Source organism: Amphibalanus amphitrite, unplaced genomic scaffold (assembly GCF_019059575.1).
Source record: "Amphibalanus amphitrite isolate SeventyFive unplaced genomic scaffold, NRLGWU_Aamphi_draft 000634F_arrow, whole genome shotgun sequence".
In the NCBI taxonomy this organism is placed as follows: Eukaryota; Metazoa; Arthropoda; class Thecostraca; order Balanomorpha; family Balanidae; genus Amphibalanus; species Amphibalanus amphitrite.
In genome coordinates, this window is record NW_024882128.1 from 279,907 (window position 1) to 304,238 (window position 24,332).

The 24,332-nt window shown below is 51.5% G+C and overlaps 1 protein-coding gene across 1 annotated transcript; it reads left to right on the top strand.

Moving 5' to 3' along the window:
- Positions 1-270: 270 nt before the first annotated feature.
- On the top strand, positions 271-10,186 carry LOC122363685. The gene is made up of 4 exons (XM_043333203.1): positions 271-278; positions 2,100-2,276; positions 9,633-9,730; positions 10,010-10,186. The coding sequence occupies exons 1-4, from the start codon at positions 271-273 to the stop codon at positions 10,138-10,140; spliced, it is 414 nt and encodes a 137-aa protein (XP_043189138.1). The 3' UTR covers positions 10,141-10,186.
- Positions 10,187-24,332: the final 14,146 nt, after the last annotated feature.

The following is a 24,332-nucleotide window of genomic DNA, read 5'->3' on the forward strand; positions in this document are numbered from 1 at the left end:
ATTCGACGGGATCATAGATATAGCTCTGTGATTTATCTAGAGATCCGTAGGAATCACAGATCCGAGTCTCATTTTTTGCTTGAGATCCAGTGGGCAGTGAGATCATAGATTCTCAATTATGATATGATATTGTTCTTCAGGTCATGTCATTACCCAAATGACAAATATCCAACGTCTTGCGTTGGCTACGGCTTTGACACCTTGATTTCGGCCTTTTTTGCCAGTCTTACCTCCCACCTATCATGGAACATGTTGTTTGACGATGTACAGATGTCAAGGTCAGGGTCGAGGTGAACCTAGTTCATCTAAAAACATTGCGCTTTAGGCAAGCTGAATTTCCTTTTTGTGAAATTTCTTTGACTGTTTTTTTGGTAAAAGCTTCTCATTTCATGATCTGATGTAATATGGACACATAAACAATCGGTGTACACATCAGTATACACACAGACACACACGGACATACAATACAAACACATATCATTGACCTTGACCTGAAATGACCTCAGCAGCAAAAACCTGGTCGGATAGTGTGACAAAGAGGTTCTAGCTTGCTTGGCACCACAAAATGGCATCGTCATCGGTATATGGTGAGCAGCGCACTTGATATCCAACGGTGACCCAAAACAGCAACATTTCTTAGTTTGACCTGATCTCGAGGGTCAATGACTGACCTGAGAAGGTAAAACTGGGTATCATTGGATTTGTCTCTTCCCAAAGAATCTTTTTGGTCTTTACCGCGAAGCTCTATTTCCAACAGGAACGAAATGGCGCGGGGGGTGGGGGTGGCAACCACTCCCCCCCCCATGTGCGTTCTAAGATGGAAGAATGGCATGTGCGGGCGAGGCATAAAGCTGTGGAGGGCTAAAACGATGAGTGGCCACTTTGCCCCGAGTGGCCGCTTTGCCCCACTCTCCCCTACAAAGTCCATGATATCAAAAATCATATTGTGATTATGAAAACCGACTTACAAAACAAGAGAATTCCGTGGATCATGCCTACCTAACTTGGTCTTACCCCTTGATTCAATATACCCTGAATCAGACATGTGCGTGGATCCGAGAAAATGGATCAGGGATCTGATCCCACGGAACCTGATCTCGGATTCGACGGAGTCATAGATCTAGCTCTGTAATTTATCGAGAGATCTGTAGGAATCACAGATCCGAGTCTCAGTTTTTGCTTGAGATCCAGTGGGCAGTGAGATCATAGATCCTCAATTATTTTTTGTCAACACATATATCCCAAAAAAGCACTTGTTTCAACTCACAAGCGTTCTGTTTTAGTGATTTTATGTAATCGCACGTCATAATCCATAGTTTTGTGTCACTTATTGGCATAAAAACCCTTTACAACATGGTTTCAAATGTGGTACATGATGGGTACCACTCAGATCATAGATCCATGTTCTTAATTTATCGTCAGATCAGATGAGATCATAGATCCAAGATGTATTTTTCACGCCGGATCCGGTGGGATCATAGATCCCATCCTGTACTTTGCTTCGAGATCCACTGAGATCATAGATCCATCACTCGGATCCATGGACATGTCTGCCCTGAATCTACCTACCTGATTGGACTACCTGATACTAGTCTCAGTGACGCTACTACAGCACGCGCTACCGTGTGGACGACCTCAGCAAGGCGCCCGTCCGTTCAGCCCCTCTGTGTTGCCCCGTCCAACCGCGTGCTACCGCTCCAACCGTGCTGCCTTCCTTCACAGTGGTGGAGTGCTGGTGTGGCGCCGGGTAGAGTCGGAGAGGGGCCTTCAGCCGCTGCCCTGCCAGAGGGTGATCCCGCCACAAGGCCAAGCTAGCAAAGGTAAGAAGTTGGGGATAGAAGCGGAGGTTTGATTATCGCTGTGAAAGTCACAAGTGCCATTTTCTTCCGTAATGTTGTATCGAGACCTATTCTCTGATCTGGAGTCATTTGTCATGCTCGGCCGTATATATTCACCTGGGTGTACCGTTGTACAGGCATTGATCAATCGTATTCCTGATGTTCCCTCTACTCTGTCCTGCCTGTCGGATCGCTATATCAGCGCTGTAACCCGACCGAGGCGCCCTCTGGTCACAGCTGACCTGTTCATTCCGCCGCTAGATGGCAGCACCATCGAGCACATCGTACGCACCGGCTCACAGCTCGGTCCAGCGACGCTGCAGGCGTCCTCCAGTGTAGACCGGAGTCACGGCGCTCCGCCCAGCGCCGCCGAGTCGGTGGATTCTCCGTGACTCCGACTCCGACTCTGGACAGCCTCCTTAGCCCTCGCCGTCCAAGGTACGGGGTTCGTGCCACCTCTTGAAACCGTTTTCCGATTGCTCGGAATCCGTTTGAGCTGGATAGCTGAAATTTGGCCTACCTGACCTGTGGTTCCAGTCAGATGTTTGGTCATTTGTCAGGCTGTCTGACGTCATTGACGTCTGACTCTCCATCAGAAAACCACTAAAAGAAAGTAGGGAGCTCACGATTATTCACTATTTGCGTTATATTTATCGTTGATATGAATCACTATATGTGTGGTTGGCCGCCTGCCCTCATATGAATTCAACCTGGAAGCATGTTAAAGCATGCTTCCAGGCACCTTTATCTCATGTGGGCTGCTTGCTCCCTTGGAGCGGCACCGCTGCCCCCGAGGGAGAGCACCTGTGGCCGGGTGTAGCGGGTACTTGGGGGAAGGGGGGGGGGCTGGTCGGCCTGACCTTCGGGATAGGCTCAGTCCCGGTGACTCTCTAGGGTGCCTGCCCAGACCAATGTCTCCCTCTTATTCCTATCATCCTTCCGGCTCTAAAATGGCCTTGTCAGACCGGAAGGGGCTAACCCAACGAAACGAAAACAAATATGCATGCTAATTATAGGCGGCGGAACGGGGAGGGCACCGTGCCCACCCCCTCCCCCTTGATTTGGGAATTTTAACATTAGCCCTATGGGCGTTGCATGGAAAGAATGCGACCAAAAGTGCCCTCCCCCCTCCTTAATTGAAGGTGTTCCGCCGCTATTGATGTTAACGGCATATTAACCGTAGTTTTTTTTCAATGCTCTAGTTCCCGTCCTTTACTGTTAGAAATGGCTAAATTATCGCCAGTTAAGGTGTTTTACCGGCCGCTAACGTAAAGAGGGAGAGTCAATGATGAACCCCCCCCCCCCACCGTTCAGATCTTGATAGAGCTAGAGGCTCCTGGAAATTACTAGCGTCCCCTCTCTGACTAAATAGTACCAGATTGTATGGTGACGTTTGGAAGGTCCTAGTTCATTGATTGGGCATTCCCGGGGCTAGGCTGGCGACCCAAATGTCGGGAACATTGTAACTGCTAAAACTTTCTAGGGATGTTGTGCTGCCTTTTGTTTTTGAAGTCCTCATTTCGGTATTGGCATTTGCTTTAATCACAGATGAGCTATTCATGCACATAGCTTATGTCGCGACACTGGCGGATCCTAGGGGAGGGGGGGGGGGCTATTGGACCATGACCCATATCACTCACTATATCACTTTTTGAGTGTGCCTATTGAATTATATGAATAAAATGACCCATAAAACATGTGTCGCACATGCGCTTTTCTATATTTAGTTTTTAGTAACCTGACCTGATCTTGACCTTTGCATGATATTGTTTGCAACGAATATTGTCTTGGTATCCTAAGAACACGTTTTGGGCAATCAGTCTCAGTCCATTCTTCGGCAACTACGGTGCAAGGCCGATACTGTAGAAACTTGCATTTTGTACCCTTGACCTGACCTTGACCTGACCTCTGAAATACTTGAGCAAAAAAAGTTGGCTCTTAACCCTCGCACGACCAGGCCATTTCTCATAACACGAACGACCAGGGGGGGGGGGTTGTTACGACCCCCCCCCCCTGGCGTTTCGAAACGGAAGGTCGTAGAGCTTAGCGGAAAAAACCAACGGATTGCTCTCAACGAGATCTCGCGATTGGTGGTATATTTTTTGGTCCTAGGTCAACATTTGACCTATTTTTGACCGGTCAAAGGTCAAATTTTCGAAAAAATAGACTTTTCCAAATTTTTCGCGGCGATTGCGGCAAAACGGTGGGAGATATCGACTTGAAACCTTCACTATCGTGTTCCTTGATCAATTCTCTATCGTTTGGTATGTATTTCGTTTCCCTAGCTCTAAAAATGGCGCGTTGGGAGCGCCGGAAGTCGGCAAGGTCACAGTCGGCGGCAGAAATTCGAAAAATCAAAATTTAAATTTTTGAAATCTGATTGTATTTTTGGATTTGGGATGTCCATTTGCTCCCTATAGGAGCTAATATTGCTGCATATTCCCATTGAGGTGACAAGAATTAGCAAAATAGTGGTTCGGGCACTTTTCAAAAATAGTACCGGACGCTGTTCCTCTTGTGACGTCATAGCTCCGTGACCTGACCTGACCCGGTCAAGTTTCTTATACCATATGATAGCCAATACTTGCCCCAACATGCATGGGAAGTTTCATCACGATCCATCAACCGATGTCCGTACCACCGGCAGGAAACCTCGGGCGTTGGCACTCAGTTTGTGAAAATCCGGCCGGAGGCTGTTCCCTTTGTGACGTCATAACTCCGTGACCTGACATGACCCGGTCAAATTTTTTTGATCAAAAGATGCGCAAGATTTTGCCCCATAAGGTACCCAAAATTTGGCGGCGCTGCGCGCCGCCGTTTTTCCACTATTTCCGAAAAACCTCAGGGGGGGGGGGGTTGATACAACCCCCCCCCCTAGGCGTTCTAGGGTTAAGATCCACCTTGTTGAGAGCTTTCGATTGCCGTTTTCCCCGTCTTTCTACGACCATCGGTTCACAAGTCAGACAGGGGGGCAGAATCTGCCCCCCCCCCCCCCCAAGCAGGGCGCGTATGGCTGAACAGCCCAGCGGGGCGCGATTTAAAACAGCTAATGACAAAATCGCTAGCGTCAAAATAGCTAGTGAAGCTAAATATTTGGTAGATGAAAGTAGCCAGTACCTACAAAGTGCGAGCAGTTACAGTGGCGTATCCAGGGGGGAGGCCAAGAGGCCATGGCCTCCCCCTTTGGGATCACGCATGCAAGTGAACCCTTTGGGTCACTTGAGTGCAGTGACGTACCCAACCCAAGGGGGGCCACGGGGGCCCCTGAGGTCCAAGGATGACTCAGGGGGACCAGCGTGACGAAGGCGTTCTGGGTCTCCATGCCTTAATTCCAGTACTAGACAGAACGTCTTTTACTCGGAAGAAAAACTGATATCAAAGAGCGATATCTATCACAGTGACGAACACAGAGCGCCCCTAACTACCTGAGAAACCCTGGCTACCTGAGGGGCCAGCCCCTGGTTACCTGAGGGCCCCCCTGGTCACCTGAGGAGCCCCTGGTTATCTGAAGAGCCCCTAGTTACCTGAGGGTCCCTGGTTAATAACCAGGGGCCCTAAGGTGGTTATCTGAGGGGTCCCTGGCTGTCTGAGAGCTTCCTGGTTGTATAAGGGACCCCCTGGCTACCCGAGGGGCCCCTGGTCACCTGAGGGACCCCTGGTTAGGTATCTGAGGGGCTCTGGTTACCTGAGGGCCCCTGGTCTCGGGACCCTGTTTACCTGAGGGGCCCCTGGTTACCTGAGGGACCACTGGTTATCTGAAGGACTCCTGGTAAAGGACCCCTGGTTACAAGGGCCCCTGGTTACCCAAGGGGCCTCTGGTTACCTGGGGGCCCCTGGTTATCTGAGGGGCCCCTAGTTACCCAAGGGGCCCCTGATCCCCTGGATGGCCCCTGGCCAGTCATCTAAAGAAGCCCTGGTCACCTGAGGGGCCAATGTTTACCCGGGGAGTACCTGGTTATCTGAAGGGCCTCTGCAGTCACATGAAGGCCCTTAGTTGCCCGAGGAGCCCCTGGTATAACCGGCACCTGATTTTCAGAGGGTCCCCTGGTCACGGTAACCTGGTGGGCCCCTGATCAATTGAAAACCCCCAGCAGTCACCTGAGATGCCCCTGATTACCTAAAGGGGCCCTGATCACTTGGATTCAATTGCATAGCCAGGGGGCGAGGAGACACGTGTCCGTTATATGGTTTAGGGTCCCCTCGGGCCCGAGGGGCCCTACGGTGCCAATTGACATCAGAGGGTCCGCGCTGGCCACGGTTCAACTGGAAAGGAGTGAAAGGACACCACGGGGCTTTTGAGAATACGTCATGGGCTCTTATGCAGGCACACTTATCTCCAGAAGGGCCCCACCCCAGGTTCATAAGGACCTTGCCGGCCTCTGAGGGTCCTTGAAGGCTAATGAGGGATCAGCTGTAAGGGCCCCACACCTGTTTGTTATGCCCCCACGGCCCACACCAGTGTTTCTGAGGGCCCTCACAATGGCGCCTGGGAGGGCCCTCACCGCCACCTCTAAGGTCCCCACACCAGTGCCTCTTAACGGCCTACATCGGCGGCTCTGAAGGCCCGCTCACCGGCGCCTCCGAGGGCCTTATACCAGCGCATCTAACGGCCATTTACCGGCGACTCTGAGGGCCTCTTACCGGCATCTAAGGTTCCCTTGCCGGCCTATGGAGGGCCACTAGTAACTTTCAGGTACTTACCCATACATGCCTATGACGGCCCCTACCAGCGTCTCTAAGCCTAAGACCCCCACAACGGCGCCTCTGTGGACTCCACACCAGCGCATTTGACAGCCTTTCACAGACACGTCTGAGGGACCAACATCGGCGACTCTGAGGGGCTCGCTCGCTTCGCTTCTTCTTAAAAAAAACGTGCATTTGATGCACATTTCTCAGGCAAAATGATACTTTTATCTGCTAATTTTCCACATTTTTTTCAGGGCTTAGACAGACAGACAGGCAGGCAGACAGTGAGACAGACAGACAGACAGAGGGGCCCGTCCGCAAGGGGGACCGGACCCACCGTGCCCAATCCCCCCATCGAAATGTTCACATGGGTCACATTGGTCATGCCCCCTTGGGGTCCGGGGACACTACAGGCCTACCAGGGGCACCACCGACCTATCAGGGGCACCATAGACCTGACAGGGGCACCACCGGCCTGTCAGGAGCACCATCGGCCTAGCAAGAGCACCACCGGTCTGCCAGGGGCACCACAGACCTGCCAGGGGCACCATAGGCTTGCCAGGGGCACCCACTGGCCTCGCAGGGGCACCCTGGGACTGTCAGGGGCATCACGTGCGTGTCGGGGACAATTCAGGCTTGTCAGGAGCACCACAGTCCTGTCATGGCCCAGGGGCACCAGCGGCCTAGCAGGGGCACCACGGCCTCGCAGAGGCACCATGGGCCTGTCGCTGGCACTTCAGGCTCGTAAGAAGCACCACAGTCCTTCCAGGGGCACCACAAACCTGCCAGGGGCACTTGCGGCCTAGCAGGGGCACCACAGGCCCGCCAGGGGTCACCACAGGCCTCCCAGGGCAAAAAAAATGAAAATAGGGCACCACCAAAATTAAGTGGCCGAAATCCGTTGAGGTTTTAATTTTGGGTATAGGTAGGGGTACTACTTCGATTCATGACCCTCCCCTAGGAGTTTTCCTGGATCCGCTCCTGGTGCCAACGCGGCTGCGGAGGCCAGGGGGACGCGTATTCATGAGATTTAATATCTGGACGGGAGTCTCCCTGAGATTTTGGTCGATTTATTTTTCTTGTCACCTTTTTACCGATTTCAGCATGCTTGCGAAAATAAAGTGGCCGAAATCCGAGGAGAAAATGGATTTTGGGGGTAGGTGAGGTTTTGTGCCTCTGGGAGCCTGCCCCCCCCCCACACTTTCGAAAACGTTCCTACACCTATGGAGCTCGCACACGGTCAGCGTCCACGGGCCCACCGGAAGCCAGCTCCTAAAACGCTAGAGCTAAAACGCTTAAGCCACCCATCGTTAACCCTTGCCCGCACATGGGGGGGGGTTGCCAGTTGCCACCCCCCTCCCCCAGGTAGTTTTTTGCTCTGCATTCAACATTTTTAGAGCTAGAAGGCTGATTTTTCGTATAGTAGTTCCTCTTTCCTTTCTTTATGTCCACTAAAAATTTCAAGTTGCTGTGGTTTTTGGTTTCGGAGATATGACATTGTTCTTCAGGTCATGTCATGACCCAAATGACAACTATCCAACATCTTGCGTTGGCTACGGCTTTGATACCTTGATTTCGGCCTTTTTTGCCAGTCTTACCTCCCACCTATCATGGAACATGTTGTTTGACGATGTACAGATGTCAAGGTCAGGGTCGAGGTGAACCTAGGTCATCTAAAAACATTGCGCTTTAGGCAAGCTGAATTTCCTTTTTGTGAAATTTCTTCGACTGTATTTTTGGTAAAAGCTTCTCATTTCATTATCTGATGTAATATGGACACATAAACAATCGGTGTACACATCAGTATACACACAGACACACACAGACATACAATACAAACACATATCATTGACCTTGACCTAACTTCACCTGAAATGACCTCAGCAGCAAAAACCTGGTCGGATAGTGTGACAAAGAGGTTCTAGCTTGCTTGGCACCACAAAATGGCATCGTCATCGGTATATGGTGAGCAGCGCACTTGATATCCAACGGTGACCCAAAACAGCAACATTTCTTAGTTTGACCTGATCTGGAGGGTCAATGACTGACATGTGAAGGTAAAACTGGGTATCATTGGATTTGTCTCTTCCCAAAGAATCTTTTTGGTCTTTACCGCGAAGCTCTATTTCCAACAGGAACGAAATGGCGCGGGGGGTGGGGGTGGCAACCACTCCCCCCCCCCCCCACATGTGCGTTCTAAGATGGAAGAATGGCATGTGCGGGCGAGGCATAAAGCTGTGGAGGGCTAAAACGATGAGTGGCCACTTTGCCCTGAGTGGCCGCTTTGCCCCACTCTCCCCTACAAAGTCCATGATATCAAAAATCATATTGTGATTATGAAAACCGACTTACAAAACAAGAGAATTCCGTGGATCATGCCTACTTAACTTGGTCTTACCCCTTGATTCAATATACCCTGAATCAGACATGTGCATGGATCCGAGAAAATGGATCAGGGATCTGATCCCACGGAACTTGATCTCGGATTCGACGGGATCATAGATCTAGCTCTGTAATTTATCGAGAGATCCGTAGGAATCACAGATCCGAGTGTCAGTTTTTGCTTGAGATCCAGTGGGCAGTGAGATCATAGATCCTTTTTTTTGTCAACACATATATCCCAAAAAAGCACTTGTTTCAACTCACAAGCGTTCTGTTTTAGTGATTTTATGTAATCGCACGTCATAATCCATAGTTTTGTGTCACTTATTGGCATAAAAACCTTTTACAACATGGTTTCAAATGTGGTACATGATGGGTACCACTCAGATCATAGATCCATGTTCTTAATTTATCGTCAGGTCATATGACTTATGAGATCATAGATCCAAGATGTATTTTTCACGCCGGATCCGGTGGGATCATAGATCCAAACCTGTACTTTGCTTCGAGATCCACTGAGATCATAGATCCATCACTCGGATCCATGGACATGTCTGCCCTGAATCTACCTACCTGATTGGACTACCTGATACAAGTCTCAGTGACGCTACTACAACACCCGCTACCGTGTGGACAACCTCAGCAAGGCGCCCGTCCGTTCAGTCCCTCTGTGTTGCCCCGTCCAACCGCGTGCTACCGCTCCAACCGTGCTGCCTTCCGTCACAGTGGTGGAGTGCTGGTGTGGCGCCGGGTAGAGTCGGAGAGGTGCCTTCAGCCGCTGCCCTGCCAGAGGGTGATCCCGCCACAAGGCCAAGCTAGCAAAGGTAAGAAGTTGGGGATAGAAGCGGAGGTTTGATTATCGCTGTGGAAGTCACAAGTGCCATTTTCTTCCGTAATGTTGTATCGAGACCTATTCTCTGATCTGGAGTCATTTGTCATGCTCGGCCGTATATATTCACCTGGGTGTACCGTTTTACAGTCATTGATCAGTCGCATTCCTGATGTTCCCTCTATTCTGTCCTGCCTGTCGGATCGCTATATCAGCGCTGTAACCCGACCGAGGCGCCCTCTGGTCACAGCTGACCTGTTCATTCCGCCGCTAGATGGCAGCACCATCGAGCACATCGTAGGCACCGGCTCACAGCTCGGTCCAGCGACGCTGCAGGCGTCCTCCAGTGTAGACCGGAGTGACGGCCCTCAGCCCAGCGCCGCCGAGTCGGTGGATTCTCCGTGACTCCGACTCCGACTCTGGACAGCCTCCTTAGCCCTCGCCGTCCAAGGTACGGGGTTCGTGCCACCTCTTGAAACCGTTTTCCGATTGCTCGGAATGCGTTTGAGCTGGATAGCTGAAATTTGGCCTACCCGACCTTTGGTTCCAGTCAGATGTTTGGTCATTTGTCAGGCTGTCTGACGTCATTGACGTCTGACTCTCCATCAGAAAACCACTAAAAGAATGTAGGGAGCTCATGATTATTCACTATTTGCGTTATATTTATCGTTGATATGAATCACTATATGTGTGGTTGGCCGCCTGCCCTCATTTGAATTCAACCTGGAAGCATGTTAAAGCATGCTTCCAGGCACCTTTATCTCATGCGGGCTGCTTGCTCCCTTGGAGCGGCACCGCTGCCCCCGAGGGAGCGCACCTGTGGCCGGGTGTAGCGAGTACTTGGGGGGGGGGGGGGGCTGGTCGGCCTGACCTTGGGGATAGGCTCAGTCCCGGTGACTCTCTAGGGTGCCTGCCCAGACCAATGTCTCCCTCTTATTCCTATCATCCTTCCGGCTCTAAAATGGCCTTGTCAGACCGGAAGGGGCTAACCCAACGAAACGAAAACAAATATGCATGCTAACTATAGGCGGCGGAACGGGGAGGGCACCGTGCCCACCCCCTCCCCCTTGATTTGGGAATTTTAACATTAGCCCTATGGGCGTTGCATGGAAAGAATGGGACCAAAAGTCGGCAGTGCCCTCCCCCCTCCTTAACCCGCGCCCTGGTGGGGGGGGGCTATTTTTTGCCCCCCCCTCCAGACTTTTCGATATATCTCCAGAACCGCTGCGCCGATCGTCACCAAACTTTCAGTACCCTCCCGGACATCAATTTTACACATTGTGACCAGAAATTTTTCCAAAGGCTATGATAGGTTGGCCGGAAATGACGTCAGAGTGACGTCATGTTCTGCCGTTTTCGACCCAAAAAAGGGTTTCGCGGGAAGAGCTGTCAGGCCTATAGCTTTGCAAATACAGAAAAATGATAAAGACATAAAAGCTGTAGATTGGACAGGGCTACAAAACTGCTATCTCGGATTTTTGAAATTTTTGGATTTTGACCCCCAAAAATCAAAAAATAGATTTTTTTGATATAATAATCGGAAAATCCAAAAAGTTTTTTGAATTTCGCAAAAACCGGAATATATGTGATAGTCCTTACCGCCTTCCATCCACATACCAAATTTGAGATTGATACCTCTTTTTTTGGCGAAGTTATAGCGAAAAAAACTGTTCAAAATTGATGACGTCAAATTTTCAAACTCAATTTTTAGCAATTCTAGACCCCGTAGCGCAAAACAAAGACCACCATTAGACTCCCCGTGACGAGCTGCATCGAATCAATACCCATTTTATGCAAAACTATCAACTTTAAAATTTGACCTTTTTTGGCCTGACCTTGACCTGACCTTGACCTGAACTTCACCAGAAACTGACCTAAGCCGTACCTGATAGTCTTATAACCAACACCATTGAGTTGGAAATGAAAAATTGGCCATAAAACATGTATCACACAACCTTAGTAAAGTTGGGCTCATGTGACCTGACCTGTGACCCTTGGTGACCTGACCTGTGACCTGACCTGGTATTGCCAGTGACCTCTAATAGCAACATATCTACTAGGTAACTGACGCCCTACCGCTGATTCTCGACAAAATGCGTTTTCCTCGGTGTTATAGCGCATTCCCTAGAAGCCCCGTGAACGGTGAAACATTTCATCTTTGACCTGACCTGTGACGTCATCGGTGACCCCGAGGTCAATGAAATTTGGTTTCCTTCGACAAATTTGACAGGCCTTTCGAACGCCGTTTGAATTTTGCAGATCCGTCCAGTAGTTTCGGAGATACGAGGGGGGGGGGCAAAAAATAGCCCCCCCCCCCACCAGGTCGCGTTATAAACAGACCCCACCAGGGCGCGGGTTAATTAAAGGTGCTCGGCCGCTATTGATGTTAACGGCATATTAACCGCAGTTTTTTTTTTCAATGCTCTAGTTCCCGTCCTTTACTGTTAGAAATGGCTAAATTATCGCCAGTTAAGGTGTTTTACCGGCCGCTAACGTAAAGAGGAAGAGTCAATGATGAACCCCCCCCCCCCACCGTTCAGATCTTGATAAGCTAGAGGCTCCTGAAAATTACTAGCGTCCCCTCTCTGACTAAATAGTAACCGATTGTATGGTGACGTTTGGAAGGTCCTAGCTCATTGGTTGGGCATTCCGGGGCTAGGCTGGCGACCCAAATGTCGGGAACATTGTAACTGCTAAAACTTTCTAGGGATGTTGTGCTGCCTTTTGTTTTTGAAGTCCTCATTTCGGTATTGGCATTTGCTATAATCACAGATGAGCTATTCATGCACATAGCTTATGTCGCGACACTGGCGGATCCTAGGGGAGGGGTGGGGGGCCTATTGGACCATGACCCATATCACTCACTATATCACTTTTTGAGTGTGCCTATTGAATTATATGAATAAAATGCCCCATAAAACATGTGTCGCACATGCCCTTTTCTATATTTAGTTTTTAGTAACCTGACCTGATCTTGACCTTGACCTTTGCATGATATTGTTTGCAACGAATATTGTCTTGGTAGCCTAAGAACACGTTTTGGGCATTCAGTCTCAGTCCATTCTTCGGCAACTACGGTGCAAGGCCGATACTGTAGAGTGTAGAAACTTGCATTTTGTACCCTTAACCTGACCTTGACCTGACCTCTGAAATACTTAAGCAAAAAAAATTGGCTCTTAAGATCCACCTTGTTGAGAGCTTTCGATTGCCGTTTTCCCCGTCTTTCTACGACCATCAGTTCACAAGTCAGACAGGGGGGCAGAATCTGCCCCCCCCCCCCCCCAAGCAGGGCGCGTATGGCTGAATAGCCCAGCGGGGCGCGATTTAAAACAGCTAATAACAACATCGCTAACGTCAAAATAGCTAGTGAAGCTAAATATGTAGTAGATGAAAGTAGCTAGTACCTACAAAGTGCGAGCAGTTACAGTGGCGTATCCAGGGGGGAGGCCAAGAGGCCATGGCCTCCCCCTTTGGGATCACGCATGCAAGTGAACCCTTTGGGTCACTTGAGTGCAGTGACGTACCCAAGGGGGGCCACGGGGGCCCCTGAGGTCCAAGGATGACTCAGGGGGACCCTCCTTGCCTTAGTTCCAGTACTAGAAAGAACGCCTTTTACTCGGAAGAAAAACTGATATCAAAGAGCGATATCTATCACAGTGACGAACACAGAGCGCCCCTAACTACCTGAGAAACCCTGGCTACCTGAGGGGCCAGCCCCTGGTTACCTGAGGTCCCCCCTGGTCACCTGAGGAGCCCCTGTTATCTGACGAGCCCCTAGTTACCTGAGGGCCCCTGGTTATCTGAGGGGCCCCTGGCTGTCTGAGAGCTTCCTGGTTGTCTAAGGGACCCCCTGGCTACCCGAGGGGCCCCTGGTCACCTGAGGGACCCCTGGTTAGGTATCTGAGGGGCCCTGGTTACCTGAGGGCCCCTGGTAACGGGACCCTGTTTACCTGAGGGGCCCCTGGTTACCTGAGGGACCACTGGTTATCTGAAGGACTCCTGGTAAAGGACCCCTGGTTACAAGGGCCCCTGGTTACCCGAGGGGCCTCTGGTTACCTGGGGGCCCCTGGTTATCTGAGGGGCCCCTAGTTACCCAAGGGGCCCCTGATCCCCTGGATGGCCCCTGGCCAGTCATCTAAAGAAGCCCTGGTCACCTGAGGGGCCAATGTTTACCCGGGGAGTACCTGGTTATTTGAAGGGCCTCTGCAGTCACATGAAGGCCCTTAGTTGCCCGAGGAGCCCCTGGTATAACCGGCACCTGATTTTCAGAGGGTCCCCTGGTCACGGTAACCTGGTGGGCCCCTGATTAATTGAAAAACCCCAGCAGTCACCTGAGATGCCCCTGATTACCTAAAGGGCCCCTGATCACTTTGATTCAATTGCATAGCCAGGGGGCGAGGAAACACGTGTCCGTTATATGGTTTAGGGTCCCCTCGGGCCCGAGGGGCCCTACGGTGCCAATTGACATCAGAGGGTCCGCGCTGGCCACGGTTCAACTGGAAAGGAGTGAAAGGACACCACGGGGCTTTTGAGAATACGTCATGGGCTCTTATGTAGGCACACTTATCTCCAGAAGGGCCCCACCCCAGGTTCTGAAGGACCTTGCTGGCCTCTGAGGGTCCTTGAAGGCTAATGAGGGATCAGCTGTAAAGGCCCCATACCTGTTTGTTATGCCCCCACGGCCCACACCAGTGTTTCTGAGGGCCCTCACAATGGCGCCTGGGAGGGCCCTCAACGCCACCTCTAAGGTCCCCACACCAGTGCCTCTTAACGGCCTACATCGGCGGCTCTGAAGGCCCGCTCACCGGCGCCTCCGGGGGCCTTATACCAGCGCATCTAACGGCCACTTATCAGCGACTCTGAGGGCCTCTTACCGGCATCTCTGAGGTTCCCTTGCCGGCCTATGAAGGGCCACTGGTAACTTTCAGGGCCCCATACATGCCTATGACGGCCCCTACCAGCGTCTCTAAGCCTAAGACCCCCACAACGGCGCCTCTGTGGACTCCACACCAGCGCATTTGACAGCCTTTCACAGACACGTCTCAGGGACCAACACCGGCGATTCTGAGGGGCTCGCTCGCTTCGCTTCTTCATAAAAAAACGTGCATTTTATGCACATTTCTCAGGCAAAATGATACTTTTATCTGCCAATTTTACATTTTTTTTTTCAGGGCTTAGACAGACAGACAGGCAGGCAGACAGTGAGACAGACAGACAGACAGAGGGGCCCGTCCGCAAGGGGGACCGGACCCACCGTGCCCAATCCCCCCCCATCGAAATGTTCACATGGGTCACATGGGTCATGCCCCCTTGTGGTCCGGGGACACTACAGGCCTACCAGGGGCACCACCGACCTATCAGGGGCACCACAGACCTGACAGGGGCACCACCGGCCTGTCAGGAGCACCATCGGCCTAGCAAGAGCACCACCGGTCTGCCAGGGGCACCACAGACCTGTCAGGGGCAACACAGGTCTTCCAGGGGCACCAAAGGCCTTCTAGGGGCACCACCGGCCTCGCAGGGGCACCTTGGGCCTGTCAAGGGCACCACGGGCCTGTCGGGGGCACCTCTGGCTTGTCAGGGCCAAGGGGAACCACAGTCCTTTCAGGAGCACCACAGGCCTGTCAGGAGCACCACAGGCCTGTCAAGGGCACCAGAAGCCTAGCAGGGGCACCACAGACCTGCCAGGGGCACCACAGGCTTGCCAGGGGCACCCACTGGCGTCGCAGGGGCACCCTGGGACTGTCAGGGGCATCACGTGCCTGTCGGGGACACTTCAGGCTTGTCAGGAGCACCACAGTCCTGTCAGGGCCCAGGGGCACCAGCGGCCTAGCAGGGGCACCACGGCCTCGCAGAGGCACCATGGGCCTGTCGCTGGCACTTCAGGCTCGTAAGAAGCACCACAGTCCTTCCAGGGGCACCACAAACCTGCCAGGGGCACTTGCGGCCTAGCAGGGGCACCACAGGCCCGCCAGGGGTCACCACAGGCTTGCCAGGGCACCCACTGGCCTCGCAGGGGCACCTTGGGACTGTCAGGGGCATCACGTGCCTGTCGGGGACACTTCAGGCTTGTCAGGAGCACCACAGTCCTGTCAGGGCCCAGGGGCACCAGCGGCCTAGCAGGGGCACCACGGCCTCGCCGGGGCACCACCGGCCTCGCAGAGGCACCATGGGCCTGTCGCTGGCACTTCAGGCTCGTAAGAAGCACCACAGTCCTTCCAGGGGCACCACAAACCTGCCAGGGGCACCTGCGGCCTAGCAGGGGCACCACAGGCCCGCCAGGGGTCACCACAGGCCTGCCAGGGCAAAAAAAAAAAAATGAAAATAGGGCACCACCAAAATTAAGTGGCCGAAATCCGTTGAGGTTTTAATTTTGGGTATAGGTAGGGGCACTACTTCGATTCATGACCCTCCCCTAGGAGTTTTCCTGGATCCGCTCCTGGTGCCAACGCGGCTGCGGAGGCCAGGGGGACGCGTATTCATGAGATTTAATATCTGGACGGGAGTCTCCCTGAGATTTTGGTCGATTTATTTCTCTTGTCACCTTTTTACCGATTTGAGCATGCTTGCGAAAATAAAGTGGCCGAAATCCGAGGAGAAAATGGATTTTGGGGGTAGGTGAGGTTTTGTGCCTCTGGGAGCCTGACCCCCCCCCCCCCCACACTTTCGAAAACGTTCCTACACCTATGGAGCTCGCACACGGTCAGCGTCCACCGGCCCACCGGAAGCCAGCTCCTAAAACGCTAGAGCTAAAACGCTTAAGCCACCCATCGTCAACCCTTGCCCGCACATGGGGGGGGGGGGGGTTGCCACCCCCCTCCCCCAGGTAGTTTTTCTGCTCTGCATTCAACATTTTTAGAGCTAGAAGGCTGATTTTTCGTATAGTTGTTCCTCTATCCGTTCTTTATGTCCACTAAAAATTTCAAGTTTCTGTGGTTTTTGGTTTCGGAGATATGACATTGTTTTTCAGGTCATGTCATGACCCAAATGACAAATATCCAACATCTTGCGTTGGCTACGGCTTTGACACCTTGATTTCGGCCTTTTTTGCCAGTCTTACCTCCCACCTATCATGAAACATGTTGTTTGACGATGTACAGATGTCAAGGTCAGGGTCGAGGTGAACCTAGGTCATCTAACTAAAAACATTGCGCTTTAGGCAAGCTGAATTTACTTTTTGTGAAATTTCTTCGACGGTATTTTTGGTAAAAGCTTCTCATTTCATGATCTGATGTAATATGGACACATAAACAATCGGTGTACACATCAGTATACATACAGACACAGACACACACAGACATACAATACAAACACATATCATTGATCTTGACCTAACTTGACCTGAAATGACCTCAGCAGCAAAAACTTGGTCGGATAGTGTGACAAAGAGGTTCTAGCTTGCTTGGCACCACAAAATGGCATCGTCATCGGTATATGGTGAGCAGCGCACTTGATATCCAACGGTGACCCAAAACAGCAACATTTCTTAGTTTGACCTGATCTCGAGGGTCAATGACTGACCTGAGAAGGTAAAACTGGGTATCATTGGATTTGTCTCTTCCCAAAGAATCTTTTTGGTCTTTACCGCGAAGCTCTATTTCCAACAGGAACGAAATGGCGCGGGGGTGGGGGTGGCACCCCCCCCCCCCCGATATGCGTTCGAAGATGGAAGAATGGCATGTGCGGGCGAGGCATAAAGCTGTGGAGGGCTAAAACGATGGGTGGCCACTTTGCCCCGAGTGGCCGCTTTGCCCCACTCTCCCCTACAAACTTCACGATATAAAAAATCATATTGTGATTATGAAAACCGACTTACAAAACAAGAGAATTGCGGAGATCATGCCTACCTAACTTGGTCTTTCCCCTTAATTCAATATACCCTGAATCAGACATGTGCATGGATCCGAAAAAAATGGATCTTGGATCTGATCCCACGGAACCTGATCTCGGATTCGACGGGATCATAGATCTAGCTCTGTAATTTATCGAGAGATCCGTAGAAATAACAGATCCGAGTCTCATTTTTTGCTTGAGATCCAGTGGGCAGTGAGATCATAGATCCTCAATCATAGGCGTAGGAACGTTTTCGAAAGTGGGGGGGGGGGCCAGGCTCCCAGAGGTCTAAAACCTAACCTACCCCCAAAATCCAATTTCTCCTCGGATTTCGGCCACTTTGTTTTCGCAAACATGCTCAGAGGTAAAAAAAAAATCGAGACAAAACCAAAAATAAAATAGTTAGATTTCAGGGAGAGTCCCGTCCATAAACTCAAACTGATTGACGCGCTCCCCTGTCCTCCGCAGCCGTTGGCACCCATGCAAATTCCAGAGGCATCCAGCAGCTTTTTCATTAAGAGCAAGCGTGAAATGTGCAAAGCGAGTCTTTTTAATACACCTATAAAAATCAGCATGAACGGCCCAGTTAGGCTCAGCCAGGCCTGTAACGTTTTTAAGAGGTTTTATATTATCGACCACTGCAACTGGGCTGATTGACTGTCAGAGGCCGGTGTGGGACTTTTAGAGGCCGGTCTGGGCCCTCTGAGGCCGTTTAACACTAGCCGGCCCGGACCTATAAGTTTTCTACATACGCGACGGCCGAGGGGGCGGGGAGCAGGTACGACCCCCCTCGCCGTTTCGCCCCAGGTGGAGCTAGCGCGTCGCGGAAAAAACGAGCGTGTGCGCCGTTACGAGACGCAGAGATACCCGAGGCTCAGGCGATACCCGATTTTAAGGTCCTAGGTCAACCGTTGACCTGAGGTCAAGTCAAGTGCCTCAAGGCACAGTTCCATTTTTGGTGAATAACTTCGCAAAAAACGGCCACAGAGCCGCGATTTTGCCAGCATCGTGTTAGCCTCTCTCAGGCGCGTCGAATGATATACTTTTTGTTTGGGTGAGGTAAACTTAGAGTGTTGACCTCGGGTCACGGTCAGGTCAGCGCCCCCAGGTCACGAAATTGGTCGAACGAGGTCATGTCTCATATCCTTCGATTTGGAAGGTCTTCCTGAGTCCATTGGTGGCTTTCCCGACTCGCTAGCTCAATTTGATCGATAGTTATTGACGAAAAACTAAAATGACCCTTATAACCTCATAAATGACGTCGCGCAAGGTCAACATTGCAAAAGTGACTCATCGAACCTTGCAAGGAGTGCATGAAATCACGATTCGGTGTGCTTGAGATAGTTGAAGATCGTTCCCGGCGCCAGAAAAAAGTTTTCAGTTTATCCCCATTGACTTATACCTAATGGTGAGGTCACGAAAATGACCTGACCTAATATGACCTTAAGAAAATCCGAGATGTACAAGTTGTGAGACTCCTAATGGATACTAGGTCCTGCAAGGTTCATTTCCCTGTGAAATCTCCTCTGGCAGTGAGGGCGAAGTTGCGATATCTGAAGACCGTGCAGAGGTTCACTTATGACCTCATAGGTCAGTGACCTGATCTGAACCGAAAATGCGGTTGGTGTCAAAAGATCCGGCTTGATTCAAAGGTCAGGTATGCCAAGCTTCAGCTCTCTATCGGCGGCGTGTTCGGAGCTATCGCGAAAAAAAAAACTATATGGAGGGGCGGCACCCCCCTCGGCCGGCGAGGGTTAAGGCCCTCAGAGACCAGTACAGGGCCTGCAAAGAGCAGTTTGAGACCTTAAGATGCCGACTTGGGCCATCAGAGGCTAATGTGGGTCCTTACAGGCCAGCATGGGCCCTCAGAGGTCAGTGTGGGACCCTAAAATGCCGGCATGGGCCGGCGTTGGACCCCAGAGGCCAGCAGAAGGCCCTCAAAAACCAAGATGGGCCTCTGAGGCCAGCATCGGTCTTCAGAATCCAGTGCAAGGCCCTCAGAGGCTAATGTGGGTCCTTACAGGCCAGCATGGGCCCTTAGAGGTCAGTGTGGGACCGTAACAGACCGGCATGGGCCGGCGTTGGACCCCTAAGGCCAAGATGGACCCTCAGAGGCCGATGCAGAGTCGCAGACCCTTAGAGGCCGGCATCGGGTCTCCAGAATTCAGTGCGGGGCCCTCAGAGGCACCTAAAGGCTAGTCTTGGGACCCCAGAGACAGAAATGAGGCCACCAGAGGCCGGTGTGAGGCCCTCAGACGTCGGCTGAGCCCTTGAGGTCGGTTTAGGGGCCCTCAAATGCCAGTGGAGGACCCTCAGAGGTCAATGTGGGTTCTCAATGGTCAATGTGGGCGCTTGACCGCCACTGAAGGGCCCTCCGAGATCAGTGTAGGACCCTCAAAGACTGGTTTGGAAGCTGTTAATAGCTGGCGTGGGATTCTTGAGCCTCGTGACAATCGAATAAGTGCCAGAGCCCCATACGCCCATGGGGGCCCATTGTTTGTTTGGGGGGGGGGGGCAAATGGAGGGGCAGATACAGACATTGCTAGCCCCCAGCCTGTTTGAACCGAGGCGGGGGCACGGTCACCCTGGCCCCCAGCTAGTACGCCTTTGACGAACTATGCCGACCCCATGACGCAGATCTGGTCAAGCGTTGGTCGTTTCAGTATACGCATTCTCCTGCACCGTGCTAGTATTGTCTTACCTATACCTTTTCAGTGCTCGCTGTCCCGTGCATCGTAATCAACAAAATGCTGCGGCACCAGGACTCACAGTCTTGTCTCTGATATGGTTTTCTTCATTGAGTGAAGGAAATTGCGGTCAATAACGCTGTAGAAACAAAAGGGAATCTTCACTAAAGGGCAAGCTGAATAGTTGTCAAGTTCTGGTGTTTAGGGTACCGGGTGGTAGGTACAGATAGACATTTTTAAAGGTAGTGTGCCACCTTTGAAAGACTTCCCATTTTATTTTTCCTAGGATAAGAAGCTTCTGTTTTTACCTAATATCGCAAAAAAAAATCAAAAATGGACCTGGAATAGTGCCTTTTTCGCCTAAAAGTTTATCGGTTTTTAGATATGTATAACAACTGTAGTGGGCTCACCTGCAAACAGGCGTCGGGCAACAATCGCGAATGCGGCGCACTTGTGACAATAAGCAAAGGTCATTATAGTGTTACGACCATACGACGTACGGGAATGAGTTATCAGCTGTCTAATCGTAGACAACACAATGTCGAGCCTTAAACTGTAAGCCCGTATTGGTATTGTTTCTTTTATTTGGCTGTCGAACATTATTTATTGTTTGAAATAGGATTTTATGTAAAATAATTGATATGAAAAAGCCGTCCTATAAGTTATGACCCCATTTCACCACACGCAAGTGGCAGAAATGACAATGATCAGCTGACGCATTTTTCTTGGCCGAAGTCAGAGCGCGCAGCCCGACGCACCACCAACGCGTCGGGCTTGGTGGTGCTTTGGGCGCGGGCTTTGGGCGCGGCTTCTGCTCACCAAAGTATGAGCAGAAGCCGCGCCCAAAGCCAGGGCCCCGGTAACGTGAGGTAGCCGAGTCGGGGCAGCGTGCGCTGACCCAAGCCGGGGCCGCAGCTTTGGGCGCGGTCTACCGCATCCCCGCGGGCAGCCCCGGGCTATCACATGACACCGGGAGGACGCGCGGCTCCGGCTTGGGCCAGCGCACGCTGCCCTGACTCGGCTACCTCACGTTACCGGGGCCCTGGCTTTGGGCGTGGTCTACCGCACCACCTAACAGGCGTGTTCGAAATCGCAGGAGCTGATGATGAACGGGTTTATCGAAACTTGATTGGATGAGCATATCGGTAATAGCGATTTCAGTGTGTGCATTTATTGTTCATAGTGGTGTGAAATGTGGTTGGGGTACGACCGACAACCCGTCGGGGCGAATTTCGCACTGGGGTACTCAAAATTTGAAGAATTTAAGACGTTTCCATGAGTTTTGAAGGTATGGATAAGTTCTAAAAATCCGGTTCTCCTTATCTGGGCCATTAACTCCATACGGTCCAAGAAAGCTGGCACACTACCTTTAAGTCAGCAAAAAGTGGGGGGGCCAGTTAACATTGCTGGCCCCCCCCCCCACCTCCGAAAGTGGGGGGGCCATGGCCCCCCCGGCCCCCCCTGTTCCTACGCCTATGTCCTCAATTATTTTTTTGTCAACACATATATCCCAAAAAAGCACTTGTTTCAACTCACAAGCGTTCTGTTTTAGTGATTTTATGTAATCGCACGTCATAATCCATAGTTTTGTGTCACTTATTGACATAAAAACCCTTTACAACATGGTTTCAAATGTGGTACATGACGAGTACCACTCAGATCATAGATCCATGTTCTTGATTTATCGTCAGATCATATGAGATCATAGATCCAAGATGTATTTTTCACGCCGAATCCGGTGGGATCATAGATCCCCACCCGTACTTTGCTTCGAGATCCACTGAGATCATAGATCCATCACTCGGATCCATGGACATGTCTGCCCTGAATCTACCTACCTGATTGGACTACCTGATACTAGTCTCAGTGACGCTACTACAGCACGCGCTACCGTGTGGACGACCTCAGCAAGGCGCCCGTCCGTTCAGTCCCTCTGTGTTGCCCCGTCCAACCGCGTGCTACCGCTCCAACCGTGCTGCCTTCCGTCACAGTGGTGGAGTGCTGGTGTGGCGCCGGGTAGAGTCGGAGAGGGGCCTTCAGCCGCTGCCCTGCCAGAGGGTGATCCCGCCACAAGGCCAAGCTAGCAAAGGTAAGAAGTTGGGGATAGAAGCGGAGGTTTGATTATCGCTGTGGAAGTCACAAGTGCCATTTTCTTCCGTAATGTTGTATCGAGACCTATTCTCTGATCTGGAGTCATTTGTCATGCTCGGCCGTATATATTCACCTGGGTGTACCGTTTTACAGTCATTGATCAATCGTATTCCTGATGTTCCCTCTATTCTGTCCTGCCTGTCGGATCGCTATATCAGCGCTGTAACCCGACCGAGGCGCCCTCTGGTCACAGCTGACCTGTTCATTCCGCCGCTACATGGCAGCACCATCGAGCACATCGTACGCACCGGCTCACAGCTCGGTCCAGCGACGCTGCAGGCGTCCTCCAGTGTAGACCGGAGTGACGGCCCTCAGCCCAGCGCCGCCGAGTCGGTGGATTCTCCGTGACTCCGACTCCGACTCTGGACAGCCTCCTTAGCCCTCGCCGTCCAAGGTACGGGGTTCGTGCCACCTCTTGAAACCGTTTTCCGATTGCTCGGAATCCGTTTGAGCTGGATAGCTGAAATTTGGCCTACCTGACCTGTGATTCCAGTCAGATGTTTGGTCATTTGTCAGGCTGTCTGACGTCATTGACGTCTGACTCTCCATCAGAAAACCACTAGAAAGTAGGGAGCTCACGATTATTCATTATTTGCGTATTATTTATCGTTCATATGAATCACTTTATGTGTGGTTGGCCGCCTGCCCTCATTTGAATTCAACCTGGAAGCATGTTAACCCTCGCCCGTATAGGGGGGGGGGGGTCGAACGGACCCCCCCATGGTTTTTCGCGAATAACTCGCGTAAAAAGCGGCCGATCGCGACGAAACTTTCAGTACCCTCGAATTAATCAATTTCACACCTACCCTGAAAATTTCATGACCCTGACCCAAATGACCTTTGACCTGTGACCTACTTTTCGAGACCATGTTTGGCCGGAATCGCGATTCGGCGTATGTCGGCTCGCATTAGCCGCGCGTTTGCAGTCTTTTCGTGGCTTCAAGCGTTCAAACATGTGATATGATGTTGCCCCCATGCATTAGGGTGGGTGTCAAGGTCACCTGAAGGTCAGGTCAGGTCATTGACCTTTGATGACCTCGGTTCACTTTTTCGAGTTTTACATGTTTCTAGGCCAGTTTTTGGAGCTTAATTCGAATTTAGCAGCCATATGAACATTTACGAAGTAGTTTTGGTGCCTTCGTAAGATGTTACGAAGCTGTCAGAGGCGGTTGCCACCTACTACGAGTACCCTTACTGGTTGACCTGACCTGACCTGACCCGACCTGGCCTAAATACATGAAGACATCATCTGAGATCAAAACTAATATGATATTCGTGATCAGCACCCCGAAAAACCCCTTACCAGCCACATTTTACGACGTAATAACAGGTCCCGATTTTCCCGCCTTTGGGGTCATTGACCTGACCTGCAAGGTCAACCAATGACCTAGGACCTTAAAATTGGATATCATCGGCTTCCTCTCGTCACGGGCAACACGCTCGTTTTTTCCGCGAAGCTCTAGCTCAATCAGGGGCGAAACGGCAAGGGGGGGGGGTCCAACGGACCCCCCCCCCCCTTATACGTTCGCGGCTGGGAAAACACCAATACGGGCGAGGGTTAAAGCATGCTTCCAGGCACCTTTATCTCATGTGGGCTGCTTGCTCCCTTGGAGCGGCACCGCTGCCCCCGAGGGAGAGCACCTGTGGCCGGGTGTAGCGAGTACTTGGGGGGGGGGGGGGCTGGTCGGCTTGAACTTCGGGATAGGCTCAGCCCCGGTGACTCTCTAGGGTGCCTGCCCAAACCAATGTCTCCCCCTTATTCCTATCATCCTTCCGGCTCTGAAATGGCCTTGTCAGACCGGAAGGGGCTAACCCAACGAAACAAAAACAAATGTTGTGGCCACTTAACTGTGATTTGCCCGTAATGGAATCAGCAAAATTCATGCTTAAAATCTTCCTTTGTATTCAGCTGACTCATCGTTCAGT

What these genes read in the sequence shown, in the direction of transcription:
- LOC122363685 (XM_043333203.1), top strand. An exon ending in CTTAGCCCTCGCCGTCCAAG is followed by an intron (nt 2,277 to 9,632) that starts GTACGGGGTTCG and finishes CTTCCGTCACAG; the next exon opens with TGGTGGAGTGCTGGTGTGGC. An exon ending in ACAAGGCCAAGCTAGCAAAG is followed by an intron (nt 9,731 to 10,009) that starts GTAAGAAGTTGG and finishes TTCCGCCGCTAG; the next exon opens with ATGGCAGCACCATCGAGCAC.